This window comes from Schistocerca piceifrons, chromosome 4 (genome assembly GCF_021461385.2).
Source record: "Schistocerca piceifrons isolate TAMUIC-IGC-003096 chromosome 4, iqSchPice1.1, whole genome shotgun sequence".
Classification (NCBI taxonomy): Eukaryota; Metazoa; Arthropoda; class Insecta; order Orthoptera; family Acrididae; genus Schistocerca; species Schistocerca piceifrons.
Window position 1 is genome coordinate 467,227,346 of NC_060141.1, and position 27,482 is coordinate 467,254,827.

Genomic DNA, 27,482 nt, shown 5'->3' on the forward strand with positions numbered 1-27,482 from the left:
TGGCTCGTGTTGTCTGTACTTCAACCATGCCTAGACGGTCAGTACCGCGGTTCGATTGCGTTCGCATTGTTACTTTGTGCCAGGAAGGGCTCTCAACAAGGGAAGTGTCCAGGCGTTTCGAGATGAACCAAAGCGATGTTGTTCGGACATGGAGGAGATACAGAGAGATAAGGACTGTCATTGACATGCCTTGCTCAGGCAGCCCAAGGGCAACTACTGCAGCGGATGACCGCTACCTACGGATTATGGCTCGGAGGAACCCTGACAGCAACGTCACCATGTTAAATAACGCTTTTCGTGCAGCAAGAGGACGTCGTGTTACGACTCGAACTGTGCGCAACAGGCTGCATGATGCGTAACTTCACTACCGACGTCCATGGCGAGGTGCATCTTTGCAAACCACGACACCACGCAATACAAATGGGCCCAACAACATGCCTAATGGACCGCTCAGGATTGGCATCAAATTCTCTTCACCGATGAGTGTCGCATATGCCTTCAACCACACAATCGCTGGAAACGTTTTGGCAGGCAACCCGGTCAGTCTGAACGCCTTAGACACAGTGTCCAGTGAGTGCAGCAAGGTGGAGGTTCCCTGCTGTTTGGGGTGGCATTATGGGGGGCCGACGTACGCCGCTGGTGGTCATGGAAGGTGCGTTAATGGCTATACAATACATTAATACCATTCTCCAACCGATAGTGCAACCATATCGGCAGCATACTGGCGAGGCATTAGTCTTCATGGACGACAATTCGCGCCCCATCGTGCACATCTTCTGAATGACTTTCTGCAGGATAACGACATCGCTCGACTAGAGTGGCCAGCATGTTCTCCAGTCATGAACCCCGTCGAACATGCCTGGGATGGATTGGAAAGGGCTGTTTATGGATGACGTAACCCGCCAACCACTCTGAAGGATCTACGCCGAATGGCCGTTGAGGAATGGGACAATATGGACCAACAATGCCTTGACGAACTTGTGGTTAGCATACAGGCATGCATCAATGCAAGAGGACGTGCTACTGGGTATTAGAGGTACCGGTGTGTACAACAATCTGGATCACCACCTCTGAAGGTCTGGTTGTATGGTGGTACAGCATGCAATGTGTGGTTTTTATGAGCAATAAAAAGAGCGGAAACTATGTTTATGTTGATCTCTATTCCAATTTTCTGTACAGGTTCCGGAACTCTCGGTGCCGATGTGATGTAAATCTTTTATTGATGTGTGTAAATGTTACACACCGTTGAATTTTGAATTTGTGTTCTGAACATTCCATGGTTCTATTTGACAGTATTAATCTCACCTTACGGCCTATTGAGGTGATCAAGGACACATTTCTTTGCTAAGTTTTAAAATTCAGGAGTAAGCTGTATTGGTAGAATGGACATATTAAATTTGCATAAATGCATTAATGAATTATAAGACTGTTCTGGTTCCCTGTGGTGTTATCCACTAGGCACATTGGAGCCGATAATAATTGCACGTATGGAAGTGGACGTCATTTCAGTTAACTAATTTCATTTCTCTGTTTGCTGTAGAAGCCTGATTATATTCTGTGCATTGGTTCCCCTGCTAGCACAGTATTGTTTTTAATTACAAGCGGCCTAGGGCGGGTTTGAAGACTCCTGTCCAGGCGATGGAACGGTGAATTTTCTGGCTGCAGTTCTGTAATGGTGATACCCGAATTCCGCGGAACTGAAAATTTTTAGGAAACTTTTATTCCTACTTTGTATTCCCTTAATATTATTCGAACTATTTGTCAGTGATTATAAGTTTTCATTAATGCCAGTGTATAATTCTTAGATTGCTATTTGTGTGTTTTCTGAACTCTAATGTAAGGTGTTACTTAAAAGATGATTGATGTTTATCTCGCAAGGTGGTCTGTGGACGTTTGTTAACGGTAAGAGTTTTGGATCAACGGCTTCACTTTTTGGCAGTAATTTCATGTTACGGACAGATGTCACATGAAACTCGTTTAGTGTTAAGATGTATTTGGTTTGATGTACAATTTGTTAAATGAAATTTTATTAAGAAAAGAGGTAAAGATAGTTTTCTTTGATTATTTTATCGCCTTTTACATTACTGTTAATATTACTGGGATTTGGTCCTGTGTTTACTTTAAATAAATGTTGTTAATGAGCTGACCAACCTGATAAAGTGACCTAAAGGTTTTAAAGGAGTGTTCGTTTCGATGTATTTCTGAGGTTGGTTCTTCTTACGTCTCTTGTCTCAATGAATATGGTAAATGTTGAAGATTTTTTGGAACGCTTGGTTCCAAAACTGAAATTCCACACTACAATTTCTGAGATACGTTTATCAAATAAAAGGAAGGTCATCTCTCCATTAACAACACAATAGCACGCAAAAACTCCGCGAGCATTGATGACCCTTGCGTTTCAGTGTAGCATGAAATATACAAGATTCTGGGTTCAAGAGAAATCACTGTCATACGCTCCTGTAATTCGTCCATACCTTGACAGATTAAGGACTACAACAACGTAGGTTGTGGTACATTTCACATATTACGGATAGATGCGAATGCAAAGTCAGTGTTTTGACCTAGGACAACAATGGACGGAGATTTGAATCGTTCTTTCTTCCTTTTATTTTTTTAATTTATATGTCATGTTTCGTAGGACTAAACCGATGAGCAAGTCTCCATGGTCATGGAACGAGTTAGTGCATGAAATTATAACATTAGGGTAGTAATAGATAAAATGAAACGTATATGAATCCTATGCAGACGACAAGCCCATAAGTTTAAATAAACGTAATCAACAATGTAACAGAGGAGTTAATTTATTAATTTTTCCTGGACTTCCTCGACAGAACATAAGAAGTGAGCTATGAGGATACTCTCCAGTTTAGACTTGAAAGTGTGTGGCTTTGCTAAGATTTTTGAGTTCTTGTGGCAATTTATTGAAAAAGGATGCAGCAGAATATTGCACGTCTTTCTGCACAAAAGTCGATGTGGTTTGTCCAACTGTAAATTGCATTTCTGACGAGTATTAACTATGAAAAAGCTGATAACTCTTGTGAATCACCTAATGCAAAAATATGTGTTGAGAGTCGTATGTCAGAATTGCCAGACTACTGAACAGGAGTCGACAAGAGCTATGCGAACTTATACCACATATTGTTCGAACCGTCAGTTTCTTAGCCAAAAATACCCATCTTGAATCAAGAGTTACTCAAAAAAATAATACTGTACGTCATAATCGAATGAAAATAAACGAAGTAGACTACTTTTCGTGTCGTACTAGCATTTATTTCAGATACTGTTCTATAAGTAAGTAACCAGCATTTAGTTTTTGAACAATATCCTGAATATGGACTTTCTGCGACAGCTTACTGTATATCTGAATGCCTAGGAATTTTAACTTTTCAGTCTCACTAATCATACGCCCATTCTGTATAATTAAAATGTCAGGTTTTGTTGACTTGTGTGTTAGAAATTTTAAAACCTGAGTCTTATTGTGATTTAGCATCAATTTATTTTCTACAGACAATGAACTTATGCCTTGAACTACATTATTTCATATGGTGTCAATATTGCACACAATATCATTCACTATCAAGCTGGTGTCATCAGCAAAGGGAAATAATGTATAATCACAGGTAACATTAGAATGCATATCATTTATATAAATAAGAAACAGTAGCGACCCCAGCACCGACCCCTGGGGAACCACCATTTAACTGTGCCCCAGTGGGACTGCACGTCGTAGGCATTCTCAGTACTACGGAGAATGACTTTCTGTTGTCTGTTCTTAAAGTAAGAGATGAACTAATTGTGAGCTACTCCCCTTTTTCCGTAATGGTCCAACTTCGGCAGTAATATTTTGTGGCCAACACAATCAAACGCCTTAATTAAATCAAAGAATACACGTAGCGTTTGCATCCTTTTCTTGCGTCCAGAGTCTCGCAAAGAAAAGAGAATATAGCATTTTCAGTTGTTAAACCATCCAAAAAACTAAACTGTACATTTGACAGAAAATTACGTGAAGCGATATGACCAGTCACCCTTGTATATAAAGGCTTTTCAGTAACTTTAAGGAACACCGATGGCATAAAAATAGGTCTAAAATTGTCTACATTATCCATTTGTCCTATTTCATAAATTGCTTCACTACTGAATCTGACTGTTATCAGTGAAGAACGACAGCGTATAAGCAGCACATGATTACTACTTACCACAGTGTCGTAACCCATGACATCAGTTCAGCTACAGAAAACTCTCAAAATAATGAAGAAAATTGAGAACCGGAAGGCTCTGAACTTTGAAGGAAGCAAACTGGGACTCACGTATTGCCGAAATAGCCTGTTCCAGTTTAGACCAGTTAGCTACAAACGTCAACCTCATGTCACATGCTCTTGCTGAGCTGTTTGAGTGGACGCAGGCATGTCATATACTGAAGGGGCGGTAAAGGTCCAGTCCAGAGGCTCTCTGTCATAGGGAATTGTCAGCTGCGTGTCAATGTCCTTTACGCACGGAGAAATTACTAGCGTTCCCAGGGAGAGACGAGAGAATAGAAGGCTTAAAACGTACCAGTATGTTAAATATGTGTAGACTGTTTCAAAACGAATGCACAAGTTTTAAGCCGTTGTAGCATTTATTTCGTTCAACTTACAAGAGCAACTCAGTTTTTCTTGTAGGCGTCCAATGTGAGCACCATTCAAGTCGATAGGCAACGTCTTCCCAAACTTCGATCAGTGCGTCTGGCGTAACAACGTTCTTTTTAAAGTCGGGTAGATCATCTGGCAGCGGAAGCACATACACATGATATTTTATGAACCCCCAAAGGAACGAATCGTATGGCTAACATTGTGTGTGCACTTGGAGATCATGCAAAACAAGCTCAGTCATCTGGCAGCCTGTGGCCAACCCAGTGGTCGGATACAACGTCAAACCAGACGTGTACTGAGTTATACCAGCGACGCGGCGCTCCGTCTTGCTGACCGATGAAAGTTCTATGGTTCAGCTTCTGCAGACTGAGAACAGCCATAGTTCTAGCGCCTAAAGATAGCAAGTACCAGTTATAGTAGCGTCACCGATAAAGAAAGGCCCATAGACTTTCCGCCGGGATATGGCACACAAATACATTCAAAATAGGGAGTCTCGTTGCAACTGTACCATCTCGTGGGGATTTGCTGACCCATAGATGCGCTCGTTATGTGATAGCAATTCATCACTGAAGACATCGCGGTTCAGAATGTCTTCACCGACATGCAGCAACATTTCGTTTGGAAATAATAGTCTGTAGGCTTAGAGCATGTAACAACAGCAAAGGTGAAGGAATAGTTATAAGCGCCACCTTGAAAGTCTCCACACAGACTGTTACTGGATTGCTAATTCACGGCTAGCCGTCACAAATAATTTATTGGTGCTATACTTGAAAGACTAGATTGTTCAACAAATTCTTCGGTCACTCTTGGTCGTTCCATACTCTTCCCTTTGCGCACAAATATACAAACAAAACTGAATTGTTCTTTCATTTGACGTGTTATTTATAATTGTAAGTTGAATGTGATAAATGCCACAAGGCCTTAAAACCTATATATTCATTTTTAAACTCCCTGTATACAGAATAAATATTCTAGAAACTAAGAAAGAACGCTGGGAACATTCTATGAATGGGAAATTTAAACGTGACGTGTGGAGTCAGTTACAAAAATTACTAACCGTTAAGGTAAACGCTCTATACCATACCTTACAAGACCCATACGACAGTGACAAATAGCTGGAAGTATTCGATCGAATATTTACTAAACACTCTCTTGCCAAATGAATCCTCAAATACGGACAATAACCCTCAGTCAGCACTCCAGACCGAGCGAAGTGGCGCATGGTTAGCACACTGGACACGCATTCGGGAGTGCGGCGGTTCAATCACGCATCCAGCCATCCTGATTTAGGTTTTCCGGATTTCCCTAAATCGCTTTAGGTAAATGCCGGGATGGTTCCTTTGACAGGACACGGCCGACTTCCCTTCCTATCCTTCTCTTACACGATGAGACCGATGACCTCGCTGTTTGGTCTCTTCCCCAAAATCGACCCAACTCAGCACTCCATGATAACGATGAACTGCGAGTACACTAACTACTACGTCCTACTCCAGTTTGCACAGGAAGTAGTAGCGATGGACACGCTAAAACGTGGGAAAGCAACGAGTCCAGAGGTTATCTATTCGGAAGTGATGCTATACTCGTAGTACCATACTTAACACTTCTACTGAAAGAGGCACTGAGACAGAGGGGGGCACTGGAGAACTGAATATCAGCACAGAAAGTTGTTATAAAGGAAGACATCTACACAGATCCCACAGAATCGAAGAGCAACAGATACATACGTTCGATAAACACCTTGGCGACGGTTCAGGGACAACACTGCCTAAGCCTCTTCGAGAGCACAGAAAGCTCCGGTGTTCTTGGCCCACGTTTCTTTGGCTTCTAGAGAGTTAATCGATCCAAGACGCCATTAGTCATCCTCTCAATCACAGATAGCGCAAACAAATGCTGTGCAGTATTTATGATCGGCATCGGTTACACAGAATAGGAGTGAGATCACCGGCACGGCGTGGCTGCTGGTTCAAAATCCCATGAGAAACTGGTTTTCAGAGGCCCTTTCCAGCTGGAAACTATGAGGCATGATCCCTCTCAGAGTGAAACGCAGTTGTCATTTAGATATATCGAGTCTTTTGCGTTACTTAAGCTGGTAACAAAAATAAGTACGAATGATCTAAACGGAGACAAGAGACGGAGAAATGTTACCAGAGGAGAGGGTGGTGTGGTGGGTGCCTGTGCGTATGAACGTTCATCTAGCTGCTCGTACAGAAAAGTTTCAGGGTCGCTATAGGAAAACTTTGAAACATACCGAAGCAGCCACAAACTGAATGGAAACATCAGAGGGCACGCATTAATTGTTGGTTCTATTTTATTATTGCTAGCTGAGAGAGCCGGCGTTGCACATGTCTTTATTTATAGCTGTGCGTCCACCCCCATGCCACGCAGCGTCTGGCCTTGTACTTGATGTTCATGAGTTACATCTCCTGATCTGTGTGTCGTACATGAGACAGTTTTATAGGTACATTCAGCGACATATGTGGATACCGTACGCAAAATGTATTGCCAATGAAATTAGTAGCAACGAAGTAATACACTACTGGCCATTAAAATTGCTACACCAAGAAGAAATGCAGATGATAAACGGGTATTCATTCGACACATATATTACACTAGAACTGACATGTGATTACATTTTCACGCAATTTGGACGCATAGATCCTGAGAAATCAGTACCCATAACAACCACCTCTGGCCGTAATAACGGCCTTGATACGCCTGGGCATTGAGTCAAACAGAGCTTGGATGGCGTGTACAGGTACAGCTGGCCATGCAGCTTCAACACGATACCACAGTTCATCAAGAGTAGTGACTGGCGTATTGTGACGAACCAGTTGCCCGGCCACCATTGACCAGACGTTTTCAATTGGTGAGAGATCTGGAGAATGTGCTGGCCAGGGCAGCAGTCGAACATTTTCTGTATCCAGAAAGGCCCATACAGGACCAGCAACATGCGGTCGTGCATTACCCTGCTGAAATGTAGGGTTTCGCAGGGATCGAGTGAAGGGTAGGGCAACGGGTCGTAACACATCTGAAATGTAACGTCCACTGTTCAAAGTGCCGTCAATGCGAACAAGCGGTCACCGAGACTTGTAACCAATGGCACCCAATACCATCACGCGGGGTGAAATGCCAGTATGACGATGACGAATACACGCTTCCAATGTGCGTTCACCGCGATGTCGCCAAACACGGATGTGACCATCATGATGCCGAAAACAGAACCTGGATTCATCCGAAAAAATGACGTTTTGCCATTCGTGCACCCAGGTTCGTCGTTGAGTACACCATCCCAGGCCCTCCTGTCTGTGATGCAGCGTCAAGGGTAACCGCAGCCATGGTCTCCGAGCTGATAGTCCATGCTGCTGCAAACGTCGTCGAACTGTTCGTGCAGATGGTTGTTGTCTTGTAAACGTCCCCATCTGTTGACTCAGGGATCGAGACGTGGCTGAACGATCCGTTACAGCCATGCGGATAAGATGCCTGTCATCTCGACTGCTAGTGATACGAGGCCGTTGGGATCCAGCATGGCCTACCTTATTACCCTCCTGAACCCACCGATTCCATATTCTGCTAAAAGTGATTGGATCTCGACCAACGCGAGCAGCAATGTTGCGATACGATAAACCGCAATCGCGATAGGCTACAATCCGACCTTTATCGAAGTCGGAAACGTGATGGTACGCATTTCTCCACCTTACACGAGGCATCACAACAACGTTTCACCAGGCAACGCCGGTAAACTGCTGTTTGCGTATGAGAGATCGGTTGAAAACTTTCCTCTCGTCAGCACGTTGTAAGTGTCACCACCGGCGCCAACCTTGTGTGAATGCTCTGAAAAGCTAATCATTTGCATATCACAGCATCTTCTTCCTGTCGGTTAAATTTCGCATCTGTAGCACGTCATCTTCATGGTGTAGCAATTTTAATGGCCAGTAGTGTAAATTTAAACGTTATGCACGATGCGGCAATTTTCCACGCATCTTACTGTTTATGACGACATATCTCCAGAAGTACGTGTTGGAAAGTAATATTTTGCATTTACTTTCAGTAGCGTATGTGCATATAATCTGTAAAATGTGTCGCGGATACAGGAAGTAGTAAAGTGGTAATAAATTATAACGTCATATCTCATGCGGTACTTTTACTGCATGATCAGCGGAAAAGCAGTAACCGATAAACATTTTTCCTTTCATCATTTTGAGGGACTGTCAGTAAGAAAATTTCGTTGAAGTTCGAAATTATCTGTAACGTTTGTTGTAATTTACTAAGTGCTCTCATTCCCAAGTACTAGATGAATGAAGTCTGTGAATTCACACGTCGCATGCTAGGCTTTTTCGCCTCTACCCCTTTGATATGCAGGTGGTTCTTAGACCCAAAGCGATTGTTGCCTGACTGTAAGGTATATGTCTACCATGTTTGGCTGGAATCTGTCCAGTGGTTTAGGAGGACATGTGGCTCGCACGTACACACAGACACAGACATACAAATACATAAACACACACACACATTTTTATGATATATATGGATTTTCATTTCAAATTCTTCCTAGTTAGGGACTACTTTTAATATACTATTCTCAAGTTAGTTTGAGTAATCTATTATTGTGAGTAATGAATCACTAAAGCTAAGAATTAAGTAAATACTATTGTACAGAAGATGTTATATTGGTCCAACGGCTCGCTCTAGACACACTAGACAGAAACTTTCCAGAAAACAGGAACAAAATAAAAGCTTAATAGAATCACACAGTATAATATATGAATTCAAATATCTCCATGAAGTAGAAGTAGGAACTCCTCCAGATGACCGCTGTGAATATAATCGTCATCTGAGGCATATAGGACGTACTTCAGTAGGTTTAGTTCAATACTATCGGCAGTAAAAGGAAGCTGGTACAATGTAATCACCGGTCCAGTCACAATAATGTGGCCACCACCTATGTTCTACGTCAACATACAATAACCACTCACTGATGACAGGTGGAAGCACTGACAGTAAAACGTGTCGGTGAGGTGGGGTGGGGCGGGACGGGTGGGAGGGGGGGGGGGGGGGATCGCCGCGGAAAACAGCACAGGCGTTGTCGCAACGCGGAAACGGAGCGATTTTCTAACTTCCAAAACGGCATAATCATTGGTTTTTGGACCAAGGGTGGAACCATTTGCCGAAGTGTTCCGCGTATTGCAAAATGGCGCTATCCAAACCCGGCGCCAAGGCAACCGGACCAAGGAGCTACTGACAGCGTCCCCTCAACGACCGTTCAGTTGACGTTGCGGCGTATGGACCTTTGCGTCAGGTTCGAATCCTGCCTCGGGCATGGATGTGTGTGATGTCCTTGGGTTAGTTAAGTTTATGTAGTTCTAATTTCTAGGGGACTGATGACCTCAGAAGTTAAGTCCCATAGTGCTCAGAGCCTTTGAACCTTTGCGGCAGGCGCCTGGTTCATGGGCCCATGCTGATTGCTATTCATCGGCGACGAAGGCTGGATTTTTGCACGCCATTTTCTCAACTGGGCGTCCAATGATTGGCGAAAGGCGACATTTTCAGATGAATCAAGTTTCATGCCCCATCGGACAGGTGGCTTTTGGCGAGTACAGTGCGAAACGTCTGAAAGCGAACACACTGTGTGCGTTAAGGTCTGTGAAATGTTTTCGTGGCATTCCATGGGTGGTATCATTCTGGAAGGCACAATGGATCAACACAAGCGAGCATCTATCCTTGGGGACCATGTCAACACCTGCATGCAGTTTGTTCTTCCTCGGCACGATGGCATCTACCAGCAAGACAATGCAACGTGTCACGGAGCTCACAGTGTTTGTGCGTGGTTCAACGAGCACCAGGATGACTCTCCTGGTCATCAAACTCCCCGGATTAAAACCCAGTCGAGATTCCGTGGGACCACCTCGGTCGGGCTGTTTGTGCCATCGATCCTCAACCGGGAAACCTACATCTACATCTACATCTACATTTATACTCCGCAAGCCACCCAACGGTGTGTGGGGGAGGGCACTTTACGTGCCACTGTCATTACCTCCCTTTCCTGTTCCACTCGCGTATGGTTCGCGGGAAGAACGACTGCCGGAAAGCCTCCGTGCGCGCTCGAATCTCTCTAATTTTACATTCGTGATCTCCTCGGGAGGTATAAGTAGGAGGAAGCAATATATTCAATACCTCATCCAGAAACGCATCCTCTCGAAACCTGGACAGCAAGCTACACCGCGATGCAGAGCGCCTCTCTTGAAGAGTCTGCCACTTGAGTTTGCTAAACATCTCCGTAACGCTATCACGCTTACCAAATAACCCTGTGACGAAACGCGCCGCTCTTCTTTGGATCTTCTCTATCTCCTCTGTCAACCCGACCTGGTACGGATCCCACACTGATGAGCAATACTCAAGAATAGGCCGAACGAGTGTTTTGTAAGCCACCTCCTTTGTTGATGGACTACATTTTCTAAGCGCAGTTGGTAACTGCACAGGAGACGGAATGGCTCCATATTCGTGTCGATACCTTCCAGAACCTCACTGACTCCCTTCCTGCAAGTCTTGCAGTAGTCCTCTCTGCAAAAGGTGTTTATTCAGACTTTTGACTGGTGACCACGTCAATGTGACTGGACAGTGTATAAAGTACTTTATTAATATTTCTGTAGCTGACATTGAGCAAGCAGTAAAGGAAACAAAAGAAAAATTCGGAGTAGGTATTAAAATCCATGGAGAAGAAATAAAAACTTTGAGGTTCGCCGATGACATTGTAATTCTGTCAAAGACAGCAAAGGACGCGGAAGAGCAGTTGAATGGAATGGATAGCGTCTTGGAAGGAGGATATAAGATGAACATCAACAAAAGTAAAACGAGGATAATGGAATGTAGTCGAATTAAGTCGGGTGATGCTGAGGGAATTAGATTAGGAAATGAGACACTTAAAGTAGTAAAGGAGTTTTGCTATTTGGGGAGCAAAATAACTGATGATGGTCGAAGTAGAGAGGATATAAAATGTAGACTGGCAATCGCAAGGAAAGCGTTTCTGAAGAAGAGAAATTTGTTAACATCGAGTATAGATTTAAGTGTCAGGAAGTCATTTCTGAAAGTATTTGTATGGAGTGTAGCCATGTATGGAAGTGAAACATGGACGATAAATAGCTTGGACAAGAAGAGAATAGAAGCTTTCGAAATGTGGTGCTACAGAAGAATGCTGAAGATTAGATGGGTAGATCACATAACTAATGAGGAAGTATTGAATAGGATTGGGGAGAAAAGAAGTTTGTGGCACAGCTTGACCAGAAGAAGGGATCGGTTGGTAGAACATGTTCTGAGGCATCAAGGGATCACCAATTTAGTATTGGAGGGCAGCGTGGAGGGTAAAAATCGTAGAGGGAGACCAAGAGATGAATACACTAAGCAGATTCAGAAGGATGTACGAGTAGATTGCAGTAGTTACTGGGAGATGATGAAGCTTGCACAGCATAGAGTGGCATGGAGAGCTGCATAAAACCAGTCTCAGGACTGAAGACCACAACAACAACAACTGACATTCCTAATTCTTACCACTGTATTGACTGAAAATCTCACATTAATGTTCATTAGTTTAATTACTTGAGCTGTTCATAACCACACTCAAGGGCATTGTTTATCGTAAGTAAATTCTCTCCCCAAGATGGGAAGAATAATAAATCCATTAAAACACGAAGAGCTGGATAAAGCGCATGTACTCTAAGGACATTACATTTAATAGCTATCTAATGTGGGGTTCACAAATTGTTCGCTACAGGTCCTAGTGCTTAATGATTTCAGCTCGTGGAACAATTTCATAGTGGACTATTCTCGCCACAGCGGAGAGACCTTTTTTGTCTTATTTGGTTGCGATGATTAAGCAGAAAGCTCAACAGTTCTTCCCCGTACGCTCGCCGAAGCAAAGTGGCTTTAGGTTTGCACACTGTTTTGTCACACTTGCATCTGAAAAATCGCTGACTGCATTAAGCAGCGTCTACGCAAGCAAGTATTCTGAGCTGACTCACGCTTCCTCAACGCAGATGTACGATCAACATATTTACAGTGGGGTAATCTGTCACTACCAGTGATATCAATTTTTATTACTTTTGGATCTTCCTTCGTAAAAACTTATTTTTGTATTTTTCTGCTGATGTAATATATATGAGCTACTTACGTGATGGGATGATCAACGACACGCGCTAAGTACGGGTCGTATTCTGGTGGAATGGCAGTCGCCTTGCGTGACGATGCATCTCCCCCTTTGAAGACGCCATCATCAGTTTCACATCCTGGTTTAGTGGTTTGCTTCCCTTCTGTGTTGCCACTGAAACACATACCGGTCACATTGGGGGATGCTGCGCGGCATTTAACAGGTGTTTATTAAGCTCCGAATCAACGATAGATATGACGAACAAGAGTGAAAAAATTAGACAAGAAGGAAGCAATTATGATAGTGATCAGATTTTCTTCAGAAATGGCAGCTACCACTGACTTAGATACTCTAAAAGGCCCACATTTTATGTATTTTCTGCTATGGTAGTTAATGGAAAGAGGAGTGGCTTTTGATGTTTAATTCATCACACGCTGCTAAGAAAATTTATTACTGTTATTGGTTCCTCATACCACCCAACTTCTCAGGTTTCCCCGGCGCAGTGCGCAAGATGTTTCATTTTCTCAGCCCTTTTAACATATTTCGCTTGCGCAGTTGGTAGCGTCTTCCCTGTGAAAGGCAGTGATCTAGCTTCGAGACCTCGTATGCGACGCAAGCTTCTCCTATCAAAAATTTTCAATTAACTGTGAATTTAAACACCTCATTAATGATAATGTCACTAGTAATATGCTCATGGCAGATAAAAGTTTTGAACACTAATCTAAATGATTGAAACCCTCTTTTAGAATGTTGTATTTAAAATAATATGCAGCATTATAGATCAGCATGAGAACTTTCTGAATTACACTAAAACATACGAGTAAGTATTTACTTTGTATTTATGTATTATTCTTGAAGAATCTAATTTGCCAAGATCGCTAGCAATTCTTTTTATTATTATGGGCCGTTTCGACAGATCTACGACGTCACCACCGGATCTCGTTACATTATTAGATGTACATCTTTGTTAAAGCAAAAAGTCACACAGTGATGTAGTGTCAGATTGTAATAAAAGGTTGCAGGGAACATCACCGCGTTACAAATAAAATAACACAGGGTTAAAACAACATGTTGTGCTGATGCCCCATTACACACTAATCGCTTCAAGCGAACATCAAATGACATAGTGGGTGTCGGCAGTTTAACTCGAAATCGGCTATAAATAGTGGCGCGAGACCAGCAATAGTTCAGTCTCGTTGCAGTCCAGGTGTTACGTGGCAGTTTACGTCCAAACTTTCACGTAACTTATTCTTAAAATGTAATATGCGGCTGCCAACAGGCAGTATAGTCAGTTCTTAAACATTGTTAGCAAACTGCAGACAGTATTCACTTCTTCCACTGATTGCACTGCTAACTGCTTCCTTTCGTTCTTGGCTCTTAATATGGCGAGGGAGAACTGTTATATCTGCAGCTTTCTTAAGCTTAGAAGGACTGGAATGCTGTAAAGTTGTTTGTTGCTGAAAGCCATCCCCAAGCAGGTATAGAACAGAGAAATGGCAGTCTCCTCTGACCTCACAGCAGGAGCATAGGGGAGCCCAGACTTCATTCCATAAAAACAGCTCTCTGTAAGATGGTAAGAGCGATAGTTTTGGCTACATCAGATTTGAAGGCCAGGTGAAAACACAGAGCTTTAGATCGCGGGGTCAGCCGTTACACAGCATTTCTGCACAGGACTGTTTGTCCAAATTCTTATAAGTAGTACTGTGACTGACTCACAGTAATAATTTTGGTAGGATGGGTAATTTCTCATGCATGTCTACATGCTGGTCTTTTGGTTGGCTGTGGCTAGAAATCTGTCGTGTCGTGGGAGATATTTTCTGTCTTCTTTTCCATGCTGTACCTTTACTGGTTAACCATGACAAAATCCGCAAGAGTAGGAGACTGTTAGACTTGTTTTTAAAATTATTGTTGGTCAGAACTCACAAAAACTACTGAAATAGGCCGGTGTGATTCTGACTGTGGCAGAATCAGCTGAAGTCCTGGAAGCACTTGCTTCAGAGACCACACTGACGACGCACTGCACCGTAGGCAGCTGTGAAAGATATTCGCAGAGAGAGAGAGAGAGAGAGAGAGAGAGAGAGAGAGCCTCCAACTTGGAGCAAAATGTAAAGGACGAACTAGACTCAGAATTCCAGCCACTTCCTGGAGCCATCTTCTACGCTCGCACTGTTCAAGAGTGGGCAGCATGTGCAGTCGATGCAGCTGCTGAGGAGAGAGAGAGTGATGTGAAACTAGTTAATTTGTATCAGGATTTCATCGCACAGATTTAACATTCACAGCTAGTTAGCTGCAACCATCTTGCTCTTCAGCAGAAGTATTGGGGTTCATTTGTGCTTTTCTTGGAATTTTTGTTCAAATCACTATTTTCGCTGTCTTTGGTCACTTCAGCGATACAGTTTCATATTATGCTTTTATGTGGCACCCACCTGTGCCAAGGCTATATCTCGTGTTTGCAATCTGTCGTCCACCTGTTAAATGTTTATGCGCTTGATTCAATGAGTAAATCATTGTATTTGATGTCTTATGGCAATAATCCAAATTGTTATGTAGTTGACGAATCCATTCATCAACATATCCCTGTGAGATGTGGTACCCATACTTTCAAGCTTCAGTGAGCAATTCCTAGTAATTTTCAAGTACCAAGACGTTATCTGTTGCATTATATCGTTTTTCTTAATTGGGCTTGGCCTTACGGAGGGCTTTCCTTCCCTGTAGCTCACCGGGCATCTGATCTACAGCATCTTAGGGACATGCTAAACTGCTCAACCGACACCGCACACAGGCATCGAGCACACAACAGGATAACTTTGCAGCAGCGGAAGAAGATGATCGTGTCAGTCGGCGAAATATTGTACAAAAATAGAAACACAGCTCGGCTGAACTTCCGGTAGTACAAGATTAAACTTGTAGTATTATTCGATGCATTAACGGTTATGAAAGGTTCTTGCTGTCTGCTTAGGAATATTAGGGGTATAGTGTTGCTCCTGTTATTCCGTATCCTTAATGCTATGGTGCCCTGTCATAGATCTCTAATTTTCAATATATGCCACCGAATCGGAACTGGATTGAGGATTCCCATGTGGAAACATGTAGAAAGCGATTTCCAGATCCATGTTCACTAGTCGGAAAAAGAAGGATTTTAGCCACACATTTCCTTTAATGCTATGAGTGTTCTTTCTAAGCCCAAAATAACTAAACACAGTGTGGCTTGTGACTGACCTGTGGCCGCTTGCGAAGTTTGGGTGTCTTCAGCCGAATTCCAGTGAACTAAGAGAAAAACATGGAGGAGTGATTCAAAGAAGATTAATGAGAATTCTACTTCTAGCATATTATCTTTTGATCTTTCATGTCCTACTGATGACAGCAGGATGGACTGTTGTAGAAATTTGTTTTTTTTTCAGCCAAATATCCTAACAGGCTGGTAGTGGGAAGAAGGAGTCCCTATTAGAAATAACTGAGAGGGAATTTCCAGTTGCATTAATCGCCTAATAACCAAGGAAAGCCTCACGAAAACCTTGGTCGGAACTGAAGACTGGAACTATTAATTTATTTCTGGGACAATGGGTAACAAGACTTATTACAAAATACTGTTTTTGTTTACTTTAAATGAATTTAAAATTTATTTGGGTTAATCAAACTGCGATATTCGCTAGTGACCTCCAGTGTGTCATAAGAGTTTCGTTCCTTGTTAGGAAAATGCTTCACCGTTTACAGCATTAATGGGAGCAACGAAACATTTCTCCGTTTCGGTTGCAAGAGACTTCGATGAAATTATTCCGTTTAATCCATATGGCAGCTTTTCACGAAAAGCTATCATTCGACATTATTTCATTGTCTACGTATCTCAAAGCGTTTATGTAGCTTTACTATATACTAGCAAAGTCAAAACCTTTTTCGTACGAACAGTTAAGTGTCAGGCTGGAGAAATATCAGATTCGCTTCCGGGATACGCTCAACATAACCGTTCTGTCACGCACATAACTGCTTAACTTTGATTTCACATACCTGCGCAAACGCTGTTGCTTTTGGCGACCTACTTCAGAAAAAGGTAGTTTGAAAAGTCTTTTCTTTGCAGTGAATGCAGGTGAGAAAAATATTTAGAGATTTTTTTCCAAAATTACAGAAAATTGTACGTCCTGTAAAGATTGTTTCAGTGATATTCATCCTCTGACAATTTTTAAGCAATAGTTTAGAGCCTAGCAAAACTACACTCTAAGGGGAGCACAATGAATATCCGCTAAGAACGCTTTCCACAAAGTTCTTAACTATTTTAGACCTTATGTAGTAATGAATTTTTTAATGATTGTTGAATGGAAAAGTACTAAATCTTCAAAAAATAGTTATCGCAGGTGAAATGAGAATAGATATTATTTTATGTATTTGCCATCGCAAGTCGTACTGTTGGATAAAAATACGTCATTTTCTGGGATTACCATCTTTCTCGCGTTTATCTCAGTAACCACTACGAAACAATTCCAGGGCTGGGTTGAACCTGCCGATGCCTGGCTACTGCTTTGACCGGTGTCCTGTGACTCTTTACGTCATACAATTGCACAGTAGGAATAGAACATTGACAATATTGATTTTGGCTCCATATTATATGTTGCACTGTGGGTTGTCGTAGGAGGCTGGCTCGTGACGTAACCCGTCGCTAGGTTTAGTTGAAAGGTGACTGACTAAACTTATGAAGCCAACGTATATGATGCCGTCAGAATAATTACAATTCTAGTTACGACGTTTGTTTTACGGATGTTCAGTTTAGATGACGGTTTATGTTCGCCGCTTTGATAATGTCATGGGGCAAAGCAGATGGCTATACTGACAGGTTCAACATTTCCCAAAACTAAGGTAATGATTCAGGAATCACACGATGACGCTGGATGACTAATCGTTAAATCTGAACAAGATACTCTTGAAGAGGTAGAAGCTTTTTGCTCAAAAATTAATAAGGGAACTTTGTAATTTGTCAACATTTAGCCATATTTACTAATGAATGTTGTTGTTGTGGTCTTCAGTCCTGAGACTGGTTTGATGCAGCTCTCCATGCTACTCTATCCTGTGCAAGCTTTTTCATCTCCCAGTACCTACTGCAACCTACATCCTTCTGAATCTGCTTAGTGTATTCATCTCTTGGTCTCCCTCTACGATTTTTACCCTCCACGCTGCCCTCCAATACTAAATTGGTGATCCCTTGATGCCTCAGAACATGTCCTACCAACCGATCCCTTCTTCTGGTCAAGTTGTGCCACAAACTTCTCTTCTCCCCAATCCTATTCAATACTTCCTCATTAGTTATGTGATCTACCCATCTAATCTTCAGCATTCTTCTGTAGCACCACATTTCGAAAGCTTCTATTTTCTTCTTGTCCAAACTATTTATCGTCCATGTTTCACTTCCATACATGGCTACACTCCATACGAATACTTTCAGAAATGACTTTCTGACACTTAAATCAATACTGGATGTTAACAAATTCCTCTTCTTCAGAAACGCTTTCCTTGCCATTGCCAGCCTACATTTTATATCCTCTCTACTTCGACCATCATCAGTTATTTTGCTCCCCAAATAGCAAAACTCCTTTACTACTTTAAGTGCCTCATTTCCTAATCTAATTCCCTCAGCATCACCCGACTTAATTAGACTACATTCCATTATCCTTGTTTTGCTTTTGTTGATGTTCATCTTATATCCTCCTTTCAAGACACTGTCCATTCCATTCAACTGCTCTTCCAAGTCCTTTGCTGTCTCTGACAGAATTACAATTTTATTTCTTCTCCATGAATTTTAATACCTACTCCGAATTTTTCTTTTGTTTCCTTTACTGCTTGCTCAATATACACATTGAACAACATCGGGGAGAGGCTACAACCCTGTCTCACTCCTTTCCCAACCACTGCTTCCCTTTCATGTCCCTCGACTCTTATAACTGCCATCTGGTTTCTGTACAAATTGTAAATAGCCTTTCGCTCCCTGTATTTTACCCCTGCCACCTTTAGAATTTGAAAGAGAGTATTCCAGTCAACATTGTCAAAAGCTTTCTCTAAGTCTACAAATGCTAGAAACGTAGGTTTGCCTTTCCTTAATCTTTCTTCTAAGATAAGTCGTAAGGTCAGTATTGCCTCACGTGTTCCAGTGTTTCTACGGAATCCAAACTGATCTTCCCCGAGGTTGGCTTCTACTAGTTTTTCCATTCGTCTGTAAAGAATTCGTGTTAGTATTTTGCAGCTGTGACTTATTAAGCTGATAGTTCGGTAATTTTCACATCTGTCAACACCTGCTTTCTTTGGGATTGGAATTATTATATTCTTCTTGAAGTCTGAGAGTATTTCGCCTGTTTCATACATCTTGCTCACCAGATGGTAGAGTTTTGTCAGGACTGGCTCTCCCACTGCCGTCAGTAGTTCCAATGGAATATTGTCTACTCCGGGGGCCTTGTTTCGACTCAGGTCTTTCAGTGCTCTGTCAAACTCTTCACGCAGTATCATATCTCCCATTTCATCTTCATCTACATCCTCTTCCATTTCCATAATATTGTCCTCAAGTACATCACCCTTGTATAGACCCTCTATATACTCCTTCCACCTTTCTGCTTTCCCTTCTTTGCTTACAACTGGGTTTCCATCTGAGCTCTTGATATTCATACAAGTCGTTCTCTTATCTCCAAAGGTCTCTTTAATTTTCCTGTAGGCGGTATCTATCTTACCCCTAGTGAGATAGGCCTCTACATCCTTACATTTGTCCTCTAGCCATCCCCGCTTAGCCATTTTGCACTTCCTGTCGATCTCATTTTTGAGACGTTTGTATTCCTTTTTGCCTGCTTCACTTACTGCATTTTTATATTTTCTCCTTTCATCAATTAAATTCAATATTTCTTCTGTTACCCAAGGATTTCTACTAGCCCTCGTCTTTTTACCTACTTGTTCCTCTGCTGCCTTCACTACTTCATCCCTCAAAGCTACCCATTCTTCTTCTACTGTATTTATTTCCCCCATTCCTGTCAATTGCTCCCTTATGCTCTCCCTGAATCTCTGTACAACCTCTGGTTCTTTTAGTTTATCCAGGTCCCATCTCCTTAAATTCCCACCTTTTTGCAGTTTCTTCAGTTTTAGTCTACAGGTCATAACCAATAGATTGTGGTCAGAGTCCACATCTGCCCCTGGAAATGTCTTACAATTTAAAACCTGGTTCCTAAATCTCTGTCTTACCATTATATAATCTATCTGATACCTTTTAGTATCTCCAGGGTTCTTCCATGTATATAACCTTCTTTCATGATTCTTAAACGAAGTGTTAGTTATGATTATGTTGTGCTCTGTGCAAAATTCTACCAGGCGGCTTCCTCTTTCATTTCTGTCCCCCAATCCATATTCACCTACTATGTTTCCTTCTCTCCCTTTTCCTACACTCGAATTCCAGTCACCCATGACTATTAAATTTTCGTCTCCCTTCACAATCTGAATAATTTCTTTTATTTCATCATATATTTCTTCAATTTCTCCGTCATCTGCAGAGCTAGTTGGCATATAAACTTGTACTACTGTAGTAGGTGTGGGCTTCGTATCTATCTTGGCCACAATAATGCGTTCACTATGCTGTTTGTAGTAGCTTACCCGCATTCCTATTTTCCTATTCATTATTAAACCTACTCCTGCATTACCCCTATTTGATTTTGTGTTTATAACCCTGTAGTCACCTGACCAGAAGTCTTGTTCCTCCTGCCACCGAACTTCACTAATTCCCACTATATCTAACTTCAACCTATCCATTTCCCTTTTTAAATTTTCTAACCTACCTGTCCGATTAAGGGATCTGACATTCCACGCTCCGATCCGTAGAACGCCAGTTTTCTTTCTCCTGATAACGACATCCTCTTGAGTAGTCCCCGCCCGGAGATCCGAATGGGGGACTATTTTACCTTCGGAATATTTTACCCAAGAGGACGCCATCATCATGTAATCATACAGTAAAGCTGCATGCCCTCGGGAAAAATTACGGCTGTAGTTTCCCCTTGCTTTCAGCCGTTCGCAGTACCAGCACAGCAAGGCCGTTTTGGTTATTGTTACAAGGCCACATCAGTCAATCATCCAGACTGTTGCCCTTGCAACTACTGAAAAGGCTGCTGCCCCTCTTCAGGAACCACACGTTTGTCTGGCCTCTCAACGGATACCCCTCCGTTGTGGTTGCACCTACGGTACGGCTATCTGTATCGCTGAGGCACGCAAGCCTCCCCACCAACGGCAAGGTCCATGGTTCATGAATATGCAGTGTGAATGTAAAATGGCTCGTTCTGCTCGTTCTGCTTCACTGTAACTATTCATCTAGCAATTAATGAAACAACTGAGGCGTAGAACAGATAAACGTAGCAGATGCGAAAATATACGCAAGCAAGGACAGAAAAAGGGCTCTCTGTACAAAGTGTTACAAAACAAAAAATATAAACCTCGAGACCAGAAAAATTTGTCTGAAGCCTAGAGCCGTATAGTTGCAAAACTTGGAAAATTGTAAGTCGGCTCAGAAATGAAATGATGTAGTGAGTTCGAAATTTTGTGTTCAAGGAGAAAATTGAGCAGATAGATTGATCGAGTGAGGGATGAAAACATCTTTCTGTGAGTCGGTGACAAAAGTGTGACAAATGAAATACATAATGAATGGAAGACAGACAATAGCTGGGGCCATTTTACAGCATAAGTAGTTGATGAAAACTGTAGCTATGGAGATGGTGGAAATCTGCATATGACTGGATAAGACAGTTTATAGCGCAGAATGCAGCAGCAGTGTTAAAACAGAGAAGATAGCTGGTAATTGGTAGGTATATTTATTTATTTACACGTCTAGTTTCTTAGGACCAAATTGAGGAGCAAATCTCCAAGGTCATGGAACGTGTCAGTACATGAAATTACAACATAAAATAATAATACCGAAAACAGAATGTTTGTGAGCCCGAAAAAAGTCAACCCAGAAGTTTGAGTAAACGCAATCAACAATATAACATAGGAATCGGCTTAATTTTTCAGGGAACTCTTCGACAGAATAGAAAGAGTGACCCTTGAGGAAACTCTTCAGTTTCGATTTGAAAGCGCTTGGATTACTGCTAATATTTTTGAGTTCTTGTGGTAGCTTAGTGAAAATGGATGCAGCAGCATCCTGCGCACCTTTCTGCACAAGAGTCAAGGAAGTGTGATCCAAATGAAGATCGGATTTCTGCTTAGTTATAATTGAGTGAACGCTGCTAATTCTTGGGAATAGGTTGATCTTGTTAACAAGAAACGACAGTACAGAATATTTACACACATCAAATAAAGTTTTGCATCACCCCGGTTCCCAGAACTCCTGCAGATAGATGTTGACTGTAATATTGTATCACAGACACAGTCCCTTTGATTGTTCAGAGATGTCACTAAAACCACCCAAATATGTACACAACCGTGCACGAGAAGCGCCTATTAGACGGAGGGGGGCCGACAGCTGATCAGTTCCAGTCATTCCAACAGGAAGGAGGTACATGGCTCGTGTTGTCTGTAGTTCAACCATGCCTACACGGTCAGTACCGCGGTACGATCGCGTCCGCATTGTTACTTTGTGTCAGGAAGGGATCTCAACAAGGAAAGTGTCCAGGCATCTCAGAGTGAACCAAAGCGATATTGTTCGGCCATGGAAGAGATACAGAGAGACTGGAACTGTCGAAGTCATGGCTCACCCAGGCCGCCCAAGGGTTACTACTGTAGATAATGACCGCTACCTATGGATTATAGCTCGGGGGACCCATGACAGCAACGTCACCATGTTGAATAATGCTTTTCGTGCAGCCACAGGACGTCGTGTTACGACTCGAACTGTGCGTAATAGGCTGCATGATTTGTAACTTCATTCCTGACGTCCATGGCGAGGTCCATCTTTGCAACCATGAAACCATGTAGCGCTGTACAGATGGGCCCAACAACATACCGAATGGACGGCTCAGGAATGGCATCACGTTCTCTTCACCGATGAGTGTCGCACATGCCTTCAACCAGACAATCGTCGGACACGTGTTTGGAGACAACCCGGTCAGGCTGAACGCCTTAGACACACTGTCCAGCGAGTGCAGCAAGGTGGAGGTTCCATGCTGTTTTGGGGTGGCATTATGTGAGGCTGATGTACGCCGCTGGTGGTCATGGAAGGCGCCGTAACGGCTGTACGATACCAATACCGATAGAGCAACCATATCGGCAGCGTACTGGCGAAGCATTAGTCTTCATGGACGAAAGTTCACGCCCCCATCGCGCACATCTTGTGAATGACTTCCTTCAGGATAATGACAGGGCTCGACTAGAGTGGCCAGCGTGTTCTCCAGACATGAACCCTATCAAACATGCCTGGGATGGATTCAAAAGGGCTGTTTATGGACGACGTGACCTACCAACCACTCTGAGGGATCTACACCAAATCGCCGTTGAGGAGTGGGGCTATCTGGGCTAACAGTGCCTTGAGGAACTTGTGGATAGTATGCCATGACGAATACAGGCATGCATCAATGCAAGAGGACGTGCTACTGGGTATTAGAGGCACTGGTGTGTACAGCAATTTGGACCACCACCTCTGAAGGTCTGGTTGTATGGTGGTACAACATGAAATGTGTGGTTTCCATGAGCAATAAAAAGGTTGGAAATGAACTTTATGTTGATCTCTATTCCAATTTTCTGTACAGGTTTCGAAACTCTCGGAACCCAGGTGATGAAAAACTTTTGAACTGGCTTCCACGAGAGGTTTGCGAACTTACACCAATTACTACCCGAACTGCCCGTTTCTGAGCCAAAAATATCCCTTGAGAATGGGAAGAGTTACCCCAAAATATAATACCATATGACATGAGTGAATGAAAATAAGCAAAGTAGACTAATTTTCGTGTCGTTCGAATAGTAAAAATGGCAGCATTAGGTCTCTGAACTAGATCCTGAACGTGGGCTTTCCACGACAGTTTACTATCTATCTGAACACCTATAAATTTGAGCTGTTCAGTTTCACTGATGATATGCCTATTCTGTGAAATTAAAACGTCGGGTTTTGTTCAACTGTGTGTTATAAACTGTAAAAACAAAGACTTACTGTGATTTAGCGTTCGTTTATTTTCAACATGCCATGAATGTATGTCATGAACAGCACTATTTGAAACAGAGCCAATGTTGCACACAACATCGTTTACTACAAGCTAGTGTCGTCAGCAAACTGAAGTACTTTAGAATTACCAGTAATACTAGAGGGCATATCATTTATATAAATAAGGAATAGGAGTGGCCCCAATACTGATCCCTGAGGTGCCCATTTGACAGTGCCCCACTCAGACCCCACATCACAGCCCATCTCTACACTGTGAATAATATCCTTTTGCTGTCTGCTGTTAAAGTAAGAGATCAACTAATTGTGAGCTGCTCCCCATATTCCACAATGGTGCAACTTCTGGAGCAATATTTTGTGATCAACATAATCAAACGCCTTGTTAAATCAAAATGATCAATTATCGTTACATACACAGATTTTCCAATTACTTTAGCAAACACTTATGGCACATAATTAATTTTAAAACTGTCTACATTATCCATTTCTCCTTTTTTAAAAAGCGGTTTTACTGCTGATTACTTTAACCGTTCGGAAAACTGACCATTCTTAAAGAAAACGTTACAAATATGGCTAAGTACGGGGATAACATGTGCAGCACAGTACTTTAATATTTTGCTAGGCACTCCATCGTATCCACGAGAGTCCTTAGTCTTCAGTGATTTAATTATTGACTCAATCTCCCCCTTGTCTGTGTCACAGAGAAGTATTTCAGACATCAGTCTCAGAAAGGCATTTTCCAAGAGTGTTATACGATACCCTGTAGAAGGTAAGTTTTATTTAATTGATCAGCAATTCTCAGAAAATGATTGTTAAATGCTGCGCATACATATGACTTATCAGTAACAGAAATATTTTTACTACGAACTGACTTTATATAGTCGACCTTGTGCTGCTCACCAGACACCCCCTTCACAATTGACCGTTTGGTTTTAATTTTATACTGTGAATTAGCTATTCTATTTGCGTACCGGACACTCTTTGCCTTCCTAATAACATTTTTAAGCACCGTACAATACTATTTGTAATAGGCTACTTTATCTTGATTGTGACTACTTCTAACTTTTCGGTATAATTTCCGCTTTGTTCCACATGATATCCTTATCCCACTAGTCAGCCAGCCAGGTTGCTTTTTACTGCTAGTACTATGTGTTCCAATGGAAAGCAACTCTCAAACAGCATGAGAAATGTGTTGAGAAAAGCATTATATTTGTCATGTATGTTATCGGCACTATAAACATCCTGCCACTCTTGTTCCATAACGAGATTTAAAAAACTCTCTATTGCCATTGGATTAGCTTTCCTACATAGACTGTAATTATATGTAACATTTGTCTGAGCACAAAGGCCTTTTAGTGTCAAAATTTGTGCATCACGGTCTGCAAGACCATTCACCCTTTTAGTAACAGAATGCCCATCTAGTAATGAAGAATGAATAAAAACATTGTCTACGGCTGTGGATCAAACCGTCCTTAGAAGTGATGAGCGAAACAACAAAATGACATCTACTCGTATAACTTACAAGAAATAGATTGACAAATAACGGGAGAAAAATAAACGAAATTCATTTGCCTCACAGAGCGAAGTGGTCCGTTAAGCCTCCATTAAGGCCCTAATACATGCACCAAATTATCGACCGACCAGTTTCGTGGCAGCCTAACGCATCTCCACCGATTGCACTCGGCGATTACAGCGCCATCCTGTTGTTTTAATTTAAGTTCAGACAGTTCATTTTCTACGGAATCCTGCTTTGTTTTACACAAATACAAAAACGGGGGTTTGCCTTAGCTGTTTTAGTGGTAATAAGGCCAATAAAGACGAGAGCGAGCTGTGTGTAAAGAAATGGCTAATGCAAGAAAAGAAATTCACCCATGCTCCGTTACAGCACTTACGAAACCATTCTTAACGAAAATGAATACAGTCATGGGAGAGGCTATAAGCTACAAGGAGAGGCTGTTAGCCACATTACAATTTGTAGCCATTGGTAGAAGTTAGGAGGACCTCAAATTTAGTGCCGCTGTATCTCCACAAATATTAACTAAAATTATTCCTGAAACCCGTGAAACATGATAGTTAGATGAGAACATGCATCATAGTAAAGCAAAATAAATAAAACAAAAGACGTTCATGTATGTAGCATAAAAAGGTGGCCTGTAATTTTAAGAAACTCATTTTCGATTCGAAGGAGGACTACACATTGAGGTGGCGCACATCATATAACACTTACACAAGAAATGAAACTTTTAGCAAATTTTAGAAATGTAAAAAAAATTCCACAGTTTGCTCTTCATAGCAGAGGGCTTGGCTAGTCTTTTTTGTTTTTAACACTTAACAAGGAAGCAAGTATGTTTTATAAATTGAAGTCCATTGAATTTCGATATTTCTGTTTTTAGATATCTTTTCCTCAAAGCATCGGAAATAAAACCTAAAAACAGAAACACAGAACGTAAGTGCCAAAGTGCCATATGGATTCATTACAAAATGAGGAAAATGATTCACTTCTTGCAGCTATTTTGCTTTCTCGCACGACGTATACCACAAACATCTGCAGCCTTTAAATATCTTTAGAAACTCTGTTTAAAGTTTCATCCGTCTCATGCAACGTATATTATAACAGCATTTAATCCCGCGCACAGTGACGAAAGACGAACTTTTGTCGGATGGTTGGCACGACAGCGCTACACACGGCAGTTTGTTGGGAGGAATGAGATGGGTCTCGGCTGTCATATTCATAGGCCCCTCCTCCTGACATCTCAACAAGGGCTTTAGTCGTTCGGTCAACACGCTTACCTACGTCCAATTTGTCGGTCGATCGGTTGGTGCGTCTGTAGGGCCCTTTAACGTGTGTCGTATTAAGAACTGCTGATCGAAAAGCTAGAAAAACAAAGGATTTTTGCACGCTTTCTAGCTTACCTTTCGTAGACAGGGCCCGCCGTCTGTTGCTGGGTCGTTTTGGTTGTGGTAGCATTGCAGGTTGCAGCTTCGACGGCGCAGACATCGGCAGAGGTGCACTGACTGCCGCCACATAACGCGCTTGTGCTAACAAGCGGTAGTACCATCATATGCAGCGAGGGGTATGGAGCGCCTGCTTCCTGTACGTGGCGACTCGACGGGTACGGAACTGTACAGCAAGTGCCAAGGCCGGAGCGAAACTGGCGGCCTCGTCTGAAAGAACGGCGAACCTGCTTGCCTGTCGACGTCGGTCGCCGAGCTGACACGTGGGAAAAAGCAGTCATGTAGGGGCTGTAAACTGCTCGTTACCGCAGCAAAATTTTATGGCTGCTGACAGTAGCTACAATATATTATCAGCGTTCCTATCTCTTTCTTCACTAGCAATTGTAATGAAATATTCGGAGGTTCTTGCTGTTCTGCTGCCTGTAAAAGAATCATTTAAAAGGTTCTTTGTCTTTCTAAGTATGGGCTGCTCTCTACACGAGCTCTCCTCCTACTCCTTTGAGAATCTCGTCGATTACACCGATCTTTTTTGTAAACCCATGACAGAGACACACACACACTCACGCCACTGGCAATTACGAAGACACACTGCGAGGTGCCGGGGTTAGTAGTGTATTTAACACTAAATTCTTCTAGAGTCTTCATATGGAAATGATGCTCTAAGCCCCCC

At 42.2% G+C, this 27,482-nt stretch overlaps 1 protein-coding gene across 1 annotated transcript in view; it reads right to left on the reverse strand.

The window, feature by feature from the left end:
* The window catches only part of LOC124795379 (proton-coupled amino acid transporter-like protein CG1139), a 99,241-nt gene extending 72,279 nt beyond the window's left edge, over positions 1 to 26,962 (reverse strand). Inside the window, exons 1-2 of the mRNA XM_047259390.1 lie at positions 26,771 to 26,962; positions 12,787 to 12,936 (exon numbers count right to left, since the gene is read on the reverse strand). Of these exons, the coding sequence (XP_047115346.1) occupies positions 12,787 to 12,936; positions 26,771 to 26,919 (299 nt within the window). The 5' untranslated portion in view covers positions 26,920 to 26,962. The remainder of the gene's footprint in view (positions 1 to 12,786; positions 12,937 to 26,770) is intronic.
* Between the last annotated feature and the right edge of the window lie 520 nt (positions 26,963 to 27,482).